The sequence below is a fragment of the Saccopteryx bilineata genome, chromosome 3, assembly GCF_036850765.1.
Source record: "Saccopteryx bilineata isolate mSacBil1 chromosome 3, mSacBil1_pri_phased_curated, whole genome shotgun sequence".
Lineage (NCBI taxonomy): Eukaryota > Metazoa > Chordata > Mammalia > Chiroptera > Emballonuridae > Saccopteryx > Saccopteryx bilineata.
Genome location: NC_089492.1, coordinates 38,876,781 through 38,889,805, shown reverse-complemented (window position 1 = coordinate 38,889,805; position 13,025 = coordinate 38,876,781). Strand labels below are relative to the sequence as shown.

The window sequence follows — 13,025 nt, the reverse complement described above, 5'->3', positions numbered from 1 at the left end:
ACTGCTAGGCAAATCAGTAAATAAATATAATGAGATAATGTACAGCAATAAAAAAAGAAAATACTAAAGGTATACAAAATAACATAGATATATTTTATATATGATTGAGCAGAAAAAGCAAGTCACAGAAATATATCTCTAAGAATATAGTTCAAAAGCAGACAATATTAAACAATTTTACATATATATAAAACATGTAAAATTTTTATATTTTTATAAAAAGAACCACAAAAGGATAGTGACCTCTAGAAGGAAGAAAGTATCTATAAGCAGTGAGAAGGGAGGCTCAGGGGTGAACATGGGTTCATAAAATAGGCTTCACAGGTACTGATAATATCATTCTTACATTGAATTGTGCACATATGTATATTTTTAATATTATCTCCCTTTATAATATACATTTAAATGTCTGCAATCTTAAGTATGTATGGTATTTTCCATAATAAAACAAGAAACAAATAAATGAATAAATAAACAAATAAACAAACAAGATCAGAAACTAAAGAACTACAATTTAAATCGCTAAACTGGGGACAGTAGGTTCTGAAGGATGAATATGAGACAACAAAGATTCCTTGAGGCTCTGCTCCATGGTTGATACTAGAGAAAAGAAAGCTTCACTAGAGTGAGAGATAAAGCTTTCAAGTAGGGCCTAGACTTTTGCTGTTGCCCTTACAGGTTGCCAGGGAGCTTCACAGGAAGTAAATGAATCATTTCAGATGGAAAACTTGAGTCAAGGAATGTTGACCTTCTTCTGTGTCCAGGAAGGTATATAATTTGCATCTTGCAGATATAAAAAATATACCTTTTTTCTATATATATATGAAGACATTGGTATCAGTTCCTTAAACAAAGTACAAATGTTTATTTCCCTTCACTTTGCAGGAAGTCCAGAAATAGGGAATGCAAAGCTTGGTTCTTGGGTTAGCAATATTTTCTAAATCCCAGGCTCCTCTGGCTTTCTACTTGGCCATTTTTAGTGTGTGTGGATCTTTTGTCTCATGCAGCTTCAAACTTCTCATCTATCTTTCATGTATTAGTAGGGTATTTGCCTGGCTCTTTTGTCAGTAAACATTTTCCTAGAACTTTTCCATAGCCTTCCATTCATATACTAGTAGTCAAAATGGTACCACATGACTGTTTATTGCTGCAAGAGAGCCTGGGGAAATATTTTGCCACTGTGGCCTAAATAGAAGGAGCAGGCAAGAATTAAGCAGAAAGGAAAGGTAGTAGTTTCTGAGTAGCTATTCAACAGTTTTTGTCAAAAATTCTTCACGAGTGTCCTTCACTAAGAATATTTTTATTTTATTATTAACTTTAATGGGGTGACATTGATAAATCAGGGTACATATGTTCAGAGAAAACATCTCCAGGTTATTTTGACATTTGATTGTGTTGTATTCCCATCACCAAAAGTCAAATTGTCTTCCTTCCCTTCTATCTGGTTTACTTTGTGCCCCTTCTCTCCCCCCTCCCTCTCCCCCCCCATAACCACCACACTCTTGTACATGTCTCTGAGTTTCATTTTTATGTCCCATCTATGTATGGAATCATCAAGTTCTTAGTTTTTTCTGATTTACTTATTTCACTCAATATAATGTTATCAAGGTCCATCCACATTGTTGTAAATGATCTGATGTCATCATTTCTTATGGCTGAGTAGTATTCCATAGTATATATATACCAAATCTTTTTTTTTTTTTTTTTCTGAAGCCAGAAACGGGGAGAGACAGTCAGACAGACTTCTGCATGCGCCCGACCGGGATCCACCCGGCACGCCCACCAGGGGCGACGCTCTGCCCACCAGGGGGCGATGCTCTGCCCCTCCGGGGCGTCGCTCTGCTGCGACCAGAGCCACTTTAGCGCCTGGGGCAGAGGCCAAGGAGCCATCCCCAGCGCCCAGGCCATTTTTGCTCCAACGGAGCCTTGGCTGTGGGAGGGAAAGAGAGAGACAGAGAGGAAGGGGGGGGATGGAGAAGCAAATGGGCGCTTCTCCTATGTGCCCTGGCCGGGAATCAAACCCGGGTCCCCCGCACGCCAGGCCGACGCTCTACCGCTGAGCCAACCGGCCAGGGCTATGTACCAAATCTTTTTAATCCACTCGTCCACTGATGTACACTTGAGCTGTTTCCAGATCTTCACTGTTGTGAACAATGCTACCATAAACATGGGGGTGCATTTCTCCTTTTGGAACAGTGCTATGGTGTTCTTAGGTTATATTCCTAAAAGTGGGATAGCTGGGTCAAAAGGCAATTCAATTTTTAATTTTTTGAGTAATCTCCATACTGTTTTCCACAGTGGCTGCACCAGTCTGCATTCTCACCAGCAGTGCAGGAGGGTTCCCTTTTCTCCACATCGTTGCCAGCACTTATTCTGTGTTGTTTTGTTGATGACCGTGCCGTTTGACTGGTGTGAGGTGATATCTCATTGTGATTTTAATCTGCATTTCTTTAATGATTAGTGATGCTGAGTAATTTTTCATATGCATATTCGCCATATGTATGTCTTCTTTGGAGAAGTGTCTATTCATTTCTTTTGCCCATTTTTTTTTAATTTCTTAAGCCCATTTTTGATTGGATTGCTTGTCTTCCTGGTTATGAGTTTTACAAGTTATTTATAAATTTTGGTTATTAAACCCTTATCAGACATATTGTCAAATATGTTCTCCCATTGTGTAGTTTGTCTTTTTATTCTGTTCTTATTGTCTTTAGCTGTGCAAAAGCTTTCCAGTTTGATATAGTCCCATTTCTTTATTCTGTCTTTTTTTTTGCCCGTGGAGATAAATTGGCAAATATATATATTGCTGCAAGAGATGTCGGAGAGTTTACTGCCTATGTTTTCTTCTAAGATGCTTATAATTTCATGGCTTACATTTAAGTCTTTTATCCATTTTGAGTTTACTTTTGTGAATGGTGTAAGTTGGTGGTCTAGTTTCATTTTTTTGCAGGTAGATATCCAATTTTCCCAACACAATTTGTTGAAGAGGCTGTCTTTACTTCATTGTATGCTCTTACCTCCTTTGTCAAATATCAGTTGTCCATAAAGGTGTGGGTTTATTTCTGGGTTCTCTGCTCTGTTCCATTGATCTATATGCCTGTTCTTATGCCAGTACCAGGTTGTTTTGAGTACAATGGCCTTGTAGTATAATTTGATATCAGGATGAGTATACCTCTCACTTTATTCTCCCTTTTCAAGATTGCTGAGGCTATTTGTGTTCTTTTGTTGGTTCCATATAAATTTGAAGTATGTCATTGGTATTTTAATTGGTATGGCACTGAATTTATAAATTGCTTGGGGTAATATAGACATTTTAATTATGTTTATTCTCCCTAACCATGAGCACGGTATATGCTTCCACTTCTTTGCATTTTCCTTTATTTCTTTTATCAATGTTTAATAATTTTCTGAGTACAAATATTTAATCTCCTTGATTAAATTTAATCCTTGGTACTTAATTTTTTTGGTTGCGATAGTGAAGGGGATTGTTTCCTTAATTTCACTTGCTGATAGTTCATTGTTGGTGTATAAAAATGCCTCTGATTTCTGAGTATTAATTTTACATCCTGCCACCTTGCTGAATTCATTTATTTGGTCCAGTAGTTTTTTGACTGAGACTTTATGGGTTTTTTTTATACAATATCATATCATCTGCAAGTAATAATAGTTTTACTTCTTCTTTTCCAATTTGGATGCCTTTTATTTCTTCTTCTTGCCTGATTGCTGTGGCTAGGACTTCCAGAACTATGCTGAAAAAGACTGGTGAAAGGAGGCACCCCTGCCTTGTTCCTGATCTTAAGGGGATTGCTTTTAATTTTAGCCCATTGAGTATGATATTGGCTGTGGGTTTGTCATATATGGCCTTTATCATATTGAGGTATGTGCCCTGTATTTCCACTTTGCTGAGAGTTTTGATCATGAATGGGTGCTGGATTTTATCAAATGCTTTTTCTGCATCTATTGAAATTATCATGTGGTTTTTCTCCTTCCTTTTGTTTATGTGATGAATCACATTGATTGATTTTCAAATATTGTACCAGCCTTGCCTCCCCAGAATAAATCCCACTTGATCATGGTGTATGATTTTTTTTTTGTATATTGCTGGATCTAGTTTGCTAATATTTTGTTGAGGATTTTAGCATCTATATTTATCAGGGATATTGGCCTATAATTTTCTTTCTTTGTGTTATATTTGCCTGGTTTTGGAGTCAGAATTATGCTCACCTCATAAAAGTAGCTTGGAAGTCTTCCTTCCTCTTCAATTTTTTGAAACAGCTTGAGAAGGATAAGAGTTAGTTCTTCTTTCAATTTTTGGTAGAATTCACTTGTAAAGCCATCAGGCCTAGGACTTTTCATTGTTGGGAGTTTTTTGATAACTGTTTCAATCTCATTTGTTGTAATTGGTCTGTTTAGGTTTTCTGATTCTTCCAGATTGATTTTTGGAATATTATATGTTTCAAGGAATTTGTCTATTTCATCTAGGTTGTCTAGTTTTTTGGCATTCACTTCTTCATAGTATTTTCTTACAATATTTTGTATTTCTGTTGTGTCAGTTGTTATTTCTCCACTCTCATTTCTAATTTTATTTATTTGAGTCCTCTCTCTTTTTTTCTTGGTGAGTCTAGTTAACAGTTCATCAATCTTGTTTACCTTTTCAGAAAATGAGCTCCTGGTTTCATTGATCCTCTGTATTGTTTCTTTAGCCTCTATGTCATTTATTTCTGTTCTGATCTTTATTATTTCCTTCCTTCTACTACCCTTGTCCTTACTTGCTGTTCTTTTTCTTGTTCTTTTTGATGCAGGGTTAAGTTGTTTATTTGAGCTTTTTCTAGCTTCTTAAGGTATGCCTGTAATGCTATGAACTTCCCTCTCAGGACTGCTTTTGCTGTATCCCATAAATTTTGAGTTGATATATGCTTATTATCATTCATTTCTAGGAATTTTTTTTATTTCTTCTGTGATCTCATTGTTAACCCATTTTTTATTTAATAATATGCTATTTAGTTTCTAAGTGTTTGAGTATTTATCAGTTTTTTTGTTGTGGTTGATTTCTAGTTTCATGCTATTGTGATCAGAGAAAATGCTTAATATGATTTCAATTTTCTTAAATTTATTGAGACCGCTTTTCTGCCCTAACATGTGGTGTATTTTAGAGAATATACCATAAGCACTTGAAAAGAATGTATATTCTGCTGCTTTAGGGTGAAAGGTTCTGAAAATATGTATTAAATTGAGTTGATCTAGTATGTCCTTTAAGTCTGCTGTTTCTTTGTTAATTTTCTTTCTTGAGGATCTATCTAGTGATGTTAGTGGGGTATTGAAATCCCCTACTATTATAGTATTGCTCTTGATCTCTCCCTTTATATCCATTAAAGTCTGCTTTATATATTTAGGTGCTCCTATATTAGGTGTATAGATATTTATAACAGTTATATCTTCCTTTTGGATTGCTCCCTTTATTATTATGTAGTGTCTTTCTTTATCTCTTACTATAGCCTTTGTTTTACAGTCCATTTTGTCTGATATAAGTATTGCTACCCCAGCTTTTGTTTCATTTCCATTTGCATAAAATATTTTTTTCCATCATTTTACCTTTAGTCAATGTGCATCTTTTGTTATAAGGTATGTCTCTTGTAGACAGCATATGTAAAGGTCCTGTTTTCTTATCCACACAGCTACCCTATGTCTTTTGATTAGATTATTTAATCCGTTTACATTTAAGGTTATTATTTTACATAGTTTATTGTCATTTTATTCTTTAAAGCTGTATTCCTCTTTTGCTATATTCTTTTCCCATTGATCTGTTTACAACAGGCCTCTTAGCATTTCTTGCAGCATTGATTTGGTTGTAGTGAAATTCCTTGAGTATTTTTTGTCTGGGAGGCTTTTTATTTCTCCTTCAATTTTAAATGGTAGTCTTGCTGGATAAAGTAGTCTTGGTTGTAGGTGCTTGGTCTGCATTACTTTGAATATAACTTGCCATTCCTTTCTGGACACAAGTGTTTCTGTTAAGAAGTCAGATGCCATCCTTATGTGTGCTCCTTTGTAGGTGATAGCCTTTTTTTTCTCTAGCAGTTTTTAATATTTTCTCTTTATCACTTAGCTTTGGTATTTTAATTATGATGTGTCTTGGTGTAGATTTTTTTTTGGTTTCTCTTTAATGGAGTTCTCTGTGCTTCTTGAGCATGTGACTTTTTCCTGCCTCAATTTAGGGAAGTTTTCAGCTATATTTTACTGAACAACGTTTCAATCCTTGTTCTTTTTCTTCTTCTTCAGGAACCCCTATGATGCATATGTTACTTCTCTACATGTTGTCACAGAGCTCTCTGAGAGTTTCCTCAGACATTTTGAATCTCTTTTCTTTTTTCTGCTCAGCTTCCATGCCTTTGTTTATCTTGTCCTCTAACTTGCTGATTCGATTCTCAGCTTCATCCATCCTGCTTTTAAATCCTTCCATTGTGGTCTTCATTGCTGATATTGTATTTCTCATTTCTGACTGATTCCTTTTTATTATTACAATTCCCTTTTTTATATTTGCTATCTCTTTATTTAGGTGTTTGTACTGACCATCTATTGTTGTTCTAAGCTTTTTGACCATCCTAACAATCATTATTTTAAACTCTGCATCCAGTAATTTGGTTATATCTGACTCATTCAGGTTCTTTTCTGGGTATTTCTCTTGATTCACTTGGGTTGCATTTCTCTGCCTGCCCATTTTGTCTGTGTATAAGAAGGTTTTGACCACTGGAGTCCAATGAGTGTGGCCTCTGTGTTCCCTAGGTATGGTCTGTCTGCAGGCCTGCCACCCCCTCTGCTGCTGCTGCCTAGGGCATTGGGGTATGGACATTACTGGCACTGGCCTGCTGCAGTGGTCACTGCAGTTTCCATCTCTCCTCCATGGGAAGGGCTGTGCTCATGTGCCCAGCTCTACAAGCCTCAGCCAGTCTTGGCCTTCACCCCGCCTCTGTGGGTGGGGTTGCATACTGCGCACATAGGCCACAAGACTTCACACCAAGGCCAGGGTGAGCACCTTTGCTCAGAGGTGGATCTCTGCCTGTTTCTGGTCTTCCACCCCCACTGATGGAACTGTGGTTCTGCATCCCACTGCCTCCTGCCTTTCAGCAAGCCCTCAGCCCTGTAGGTGGGGGTGCTGCAAGTCAGACCCTAACACTCCATACTGTAGTCCTGAAAGCTCCCTCCTTGTAAGCAGCTCTGCTTTGAGTGCCATGGGGGAGCTTGTTTGGCTGGTGTCCTGCTTCCCTTTGCAGGTATTGCTGGTTCCAGGGGAAATATTCTCTTCAGATTTGGGGAGTGACTCAGCCCAGGGGTTAGGGTGCCTATTCCTGAAAGTGTTTCTCCCTGGGCTTCCTAGATTATACTCTCTTCCTGCCACTCCAGTCCTCTCCTCTCTTCCCATTTCCCAGAGCCCCAGGTGGGTGGTTGTGAAAGAGGTTTTCTGTGTGGCCCCTTTAAGAAGAATACTGGGTCTGAGAAATCTGTCTCTTTCTCACATACTGTATCCTGACTTGTTTCACAACTAACTACTGTCCATACACCTCTTCTAGGCTCTGGGGCTGCAGGCTGGGGCTTTGTTCTTAGGGCCCAGGTCCCTCCCCTCTCCACTAAACTCTCATCCCACCACACAAGTCTCTCCGGACTGCTTTTTACTCTGAGGAGCTGGGAAGCCCTCTCTGCAATTCTTTAGTCCAAAATTGGTTTTTCCAGATGATGGTTCTTAAAATTAAGTTGTAATCCACTTTGGTTCTGGGAGTTGGAAGTTGATATGATTGCCTACTCCATCGCCATCATCTTTACTAAAATTTTTTCTCTTTTCTCCCCAGGAGCCAGTCTACTTGATGACTTATATAAATATTTCTCTTTCCATCATTCCCATGGAGACACTATGACTATCATGGATCCAAAGCAGATGAATGTTGCTGCCGCTGTTTGGACTGTTGTCTCTTACGTCGTTGCAGACATGGAAGAAATGCTGCCCAGATTCTAGCAAGAACAAGAAAGGAGGCATTTTAGCCCTTTCTAACCAGGAATTCTGGGTCTTCAGCTTCGGGAAGCCCCTCTTCACCTAACAATTATATTTGATTCATTTTTAAAACACACTTTCATATTATTATCATCTTTAATGATACTTTCTTTTTCTAGAATAAGAAATGAATTTCACCCCCAATTAAAATCAACATATGGTAGGAACCACATTGGAGGCAATTTTTTTTTACCACCTGTAAAAAATATTGTTACTACTTTGAAAGTGGGATACTAAAGAGATCTTTGGATGGCCTCTGATTTATATATGTGTATTTATGAATATTAAATCAAATACAGTGACACTAATTTTTTGTTTTATATTATTTATTGAAGATTTAGAGGAACACACAGTTATGATATGGTCTTAATTGAATGTATGGAGGTATTTGGTTTTCTAATTTTTATATTTTTGTTAAAATATATGAATATTTTAATTAAGAGAAAAAACATCATTTAGGGGAAAAACAAGTATATATAAACCCATTGTCTTATTAAAGATGAGTGTGAGGATCTATCATCAGATAAATGATCATACTATCATCATTTTGTGTCATATATTTCACAAAATATTTAATGAGGTTGGAACTTATTCACATTTTTCTGATAAAAGTATTGAGGCTTAGAGAGTCTAAACAATACTCGCAGTGTCCTATACAGCAAAAATATTAATTCAAATCCAGTCTGGGAACAATCTCTGTATTCTTCCACTCACAATGCCCAGTATTTAATTAAAAAAATTACAAGACACACAAAAAATGCAAATAAATAAATAAACTTCTTGTCAAGAGTTGAAGCAAGGAAGAGAATTAGACTAAGAAATAACTCAGATGTTGGAACTGTCAGAGTTAGAGATTAACATAACTATGATTAATATGTTAAAGAGCTAGCAGGGACAACATACATAGATTTTTAACAGAAATTAAAAGTTTGAAATAAAGTCATATGCAAATGTTAAAATGAAAAATACAACATCACAGATGAAGAACACCCTTGTTGGTTATCAGCAGACTGAAAAACACCAAGGAAAGAATCAATGAACTTGAAAATAGGTAAAAAATTATCTAAACTAAAACACTAGGAAAAAAGTGAAGAAAAACAAATACCAGAATAAATCATGCAAGACTTGTGACCTAACATGTATGTTGGTCTACTACTATACATGTAACTGAATATCAAGTGCCCTAATATGTGTAATTGAATTCCCAGAAGGAAAAGACAAAGTATCAGTTTTATTAATAGTAATAATTAAAATGATTGAAAGACACAATAAGTTATTTCATTTCTGGCAAGGTAGCAGATAAGTACTCTGGCACTAGTAATAAAAAGAAAAATGCTGAAAAGCATCTGAGAAACACTTTCTTAAATATATGGACTAATTGGTTAAAGGTAAAGAATATTAGACAAAAAAACTAAGTGAAAGCATGAAGAGAAATATGTAAAACAATAAGCCATCTTACTTTTAGAAAAAATTTGAAAAACCAGTTGAACATAAATTCAATTCTCACAGCTTTTTAAGGCTCAGGGGACATAGTAAAACCCCAGATCCTGCCACAGTATAATTACTAGAAAACCCCAATAAACTGGGAATCCAAGCATTATACTTCAATAAATGGTACACTAAAAATAACTTAGTGGACGACAAAAAAAAATTATTATTATTGACTTGACAAACCCCTGACTAGACTCACTAAGAAAAAATAAGGTCTCATATAAACAAAATCCAAAATGAAAGAAGAGAAATTACCACAGACATATAGATATACAAAGGATCATAGTAGAATACTATTAAATATTATATACCACCAAATTTTACAACTAGAAGAAATGGATAAATTCCTAGAACTATACATTCTTCCTAAACTGAGTCATGAAGAAGTGGAAAACTTAAATAGACCAATAAGTAGGAAGGACATTGAAACAACCATCAAAATCTCCCCTCCATCCCCAAAAATAAAGTCTGAGATCAGATGGCTACACTAGTAAATTTTACCAAACATTCAAAGAAGATCTGGTACCTATTCTTCTCAAAGTCTTCCAAAAAATAGAAGAAGAAGCAATATACCCTAACACATTTTATCAGGCCAACATAACCCTGATACCAAAACCTGAAAAGGACAACATAAACAAACAAAAAAACACAGACCAATATCTCTAATGAATATAAATGAAAAATTTTAAACAAAATAGTAGCAAATAAAATACAACAATACATTAAAAAATAATACATCATAATCAAGTAGGTTCATTCCAGAAACACAAGGTTTGTTCAACATACAGAAATCAATCAATGTAATACATCACATCAACAAACAAAGAATAAAAGTTATATGATCTTGTCAATAGATGCAGAAAAAACATTTGAGAAGACACAAGATCACTTTAGGTTTAAAACACTCAATATAATAGAAGGAAAATATCTCAACATAATAAAGACCATACATAACAGACTATCAGCTAATATTATACTAAATGTTGAAAAAATGAAGGCTCTTCTCTACAATCAGGAAGAATACAAGACTGACCACTCTCTTAACTCTTATTCAACATAGTTCTGAGAGTTTCAGCCAAAGCAATCAGGCAAGAGAAAGAAAGAAAAGGAATCTGTATTGGGAAAAAGAAATTAAGGTATCACTTTTTGCAGATGACATGAACCTGTATATAGAAAACCCCAAAGACTCCATCAAAAACCTATTAGAAACAATAAACCAATACAGTAAAGTTACAGGATACAAAATCAATATAAAAGTCTATAGCTTTTCTATACATCAAAGGTAAAACTTTGAAAAATGAACTAAAAAATTCCTTTTACAATTTCAACAACAAAAAAATAAAAAGCCTAGGAATAAACTGAACAAAGTATGCAAAGGACCTATATATTGATAATTACAAAGCATTATTAAAATAAATTGAAAAAGATGCAATGATGTAGAAAAATATTCCATGTTCCTGCATTAGAAGAATCAACATGGTTAAAATGGCCATTTACCCAAAACAATATACAAATTTAATGCAATCCCCAACAAAAACCCAATGTCATTTTTTAAAGAAGTAGAACAAAAAAATCACCTGGTTTGTATGGAACCATTAAAAAATCCCTAAATAACCAAAGCAATCCTGAGAGAAAATAGAATGAGGCTAGAACTATCCCACTATCTGACTTCAAATTATATTACAAAGCCATAATAATCAAAACAGCATGGTTTTGGCAGGAAAACAGACATACAGACCAATGAAACAGAATCAAGAGGCCAGAAATAAAACAACATATATATGGACAAATAATCTTCCACAAAGAAGCCAAAAGTACACAATGATAAAAATAAAGCTTCTTCAATAAATGATGCTGAGAAAATTGCAAAGCTTCATGCAAAAGAATAAAACTTGATGATACCTTGTCTTCCTGCACAAAAATTAATTCAAAATGGATCAAAGATCTAAATATAAGATCTGAAACAATAAATTACATTGAAGAAAACAGGTACTAAACTCATGGACCTTGGTTGTGGAGAACAATTTATGAATTTGACCCCCAAAGGCAAGGGAATTAAAGACAAAAATAAATAAATTAAAGACAATATCAAATTAAAAAGCTTCCACCCAGCAAAAGAAACTGACAACAAAACAAGTAGCCAACTAAATGGGAGATGATATAGCAAGCAGGTTTGATAAAAGGTTAATATCCAAAACATGAAAAACTCACAAAACTCAGCAAAACACAATCCAATTAAAAAATGGGGAGATGGAAAATATGGGAGTGGGTGGCAAGATGGCGATGGAGCAGGTGGATGTACCAACTTCCACCTCCCAGATCCAAAGTGGATTACAACTTAATTTTAAGAACCATTATCTGGAAAAACCAACTTTGGACTAAACTAAGAGGACCCCTTAACCAAGGAACACTGAAGAAGCCACACTGAGACTGGTAAGAAAAGCAGAAACATGGAGAGGGCTGCCTAGCTCCTGGGAGGAAACAGCAGTCCAGAGAGACTCACGTGGCGGGAAGTGAGTTGAGCGGAGAGGGAAGGGTCCTGGGCCCCAAGAATGAAGCCCCAGCCTGCAGCCCCAGAGCCTAGAAGAGGTGTATAGACAGTATTTAGCTGCAAAACAAGCCAGGATACTGTTTGTGAGAAAGAGATAGATTTCTCAGACCCAGGGTTCTTCTTAAAGGAACTATGCAGAAAACCTCTTCCACAACCACTCACCCGATACTCTGGGGAATGGGGAGAAATGAGAGGACTAGAGTAGCAGGAAGAGAGTGTAATATAGGAGGCACAGGGGGAAACAATTTAAGGGACAGCCACCCAAACGCCTGGGCTGAGTCACTCCCCAAATCTAAAGTGAATATTTTTCCTGGAACCAGCAATACCAGCAAAGGGAAGCAGGTCACAAATTAAACAGAAGCTCTTCCGCTACACTCAGAGCAGAGTCACTTAGAAGCAGGGAGCCGTCAAGGATACAGTATTGAATACTAAGGTCTGAGCTGCATCGCCCCTCCCACACTGCTGAGTGCTTGCGGGAACACAGTCTCATCAGTAGGGGTGGAACCCAGGGGCTGGTCATGGCTGTGGTCCAGGTGCAAATGCAGTCCTGCCCATGGCAGCAGAAGCTGGGGCCAGCCGCGACTGAGGCCCAGGATAAGCGCAGTCTGGCCTAGCATGGGCAGAGGCTGAGAGTGGCCATGGCAACAGAAGGAGTGCACGACAGCAGTCCAATCCACAGCTGCGGGCTAGGTGAGCAAAAGTAGTCTGGCCTGCAGTCCTGCCTGCAGGGGCAAGGTGAAAACCAAGGAACTGGCTGACACCTTCAGCTGAGCGCAGGTGTGCAGCCCCACCCATAAGGCTGAGGTTTGTGGCCCAAACATGTGAGCACAGCCCAGATGGTGGGGGCTGGGCAAAGGCCAAAGCCAGCCAAGGCTTGTAGTACTGACACAAGAACACAGTCCCGCCCGCAGAGGCGAAGCGAGAACCACGGTGACTGCTGCAGTG

General features: G+C 37.0%; 1 protein-coding gene across 1 annotated transcript in view; it reads left to right on the top strand.

Annotated features, from left to right (window-relative positions):
* CPQ (carboxypeptidase Q) overlaps positions 1 to 8,346 on the top strand; it is a 597,449-nt gene extending 589,103 nt beyond the window's left edge. The window contains exon 8 of the mRNA XM_066266010.1: positions 7,839 to 8,346. Coding sequence (XP_066122107.1) covers positions 7,839 to 8,002 — 164 coding nt within the window. The 3' untranslated portion in view covers positions 8,003 to 8,346. The remainder of the gene's footprint in view (positions 1 to 7,838) is intronic.
* Positions 8,347 to 13,025: the final 4,679 nt, after the last annotated feature.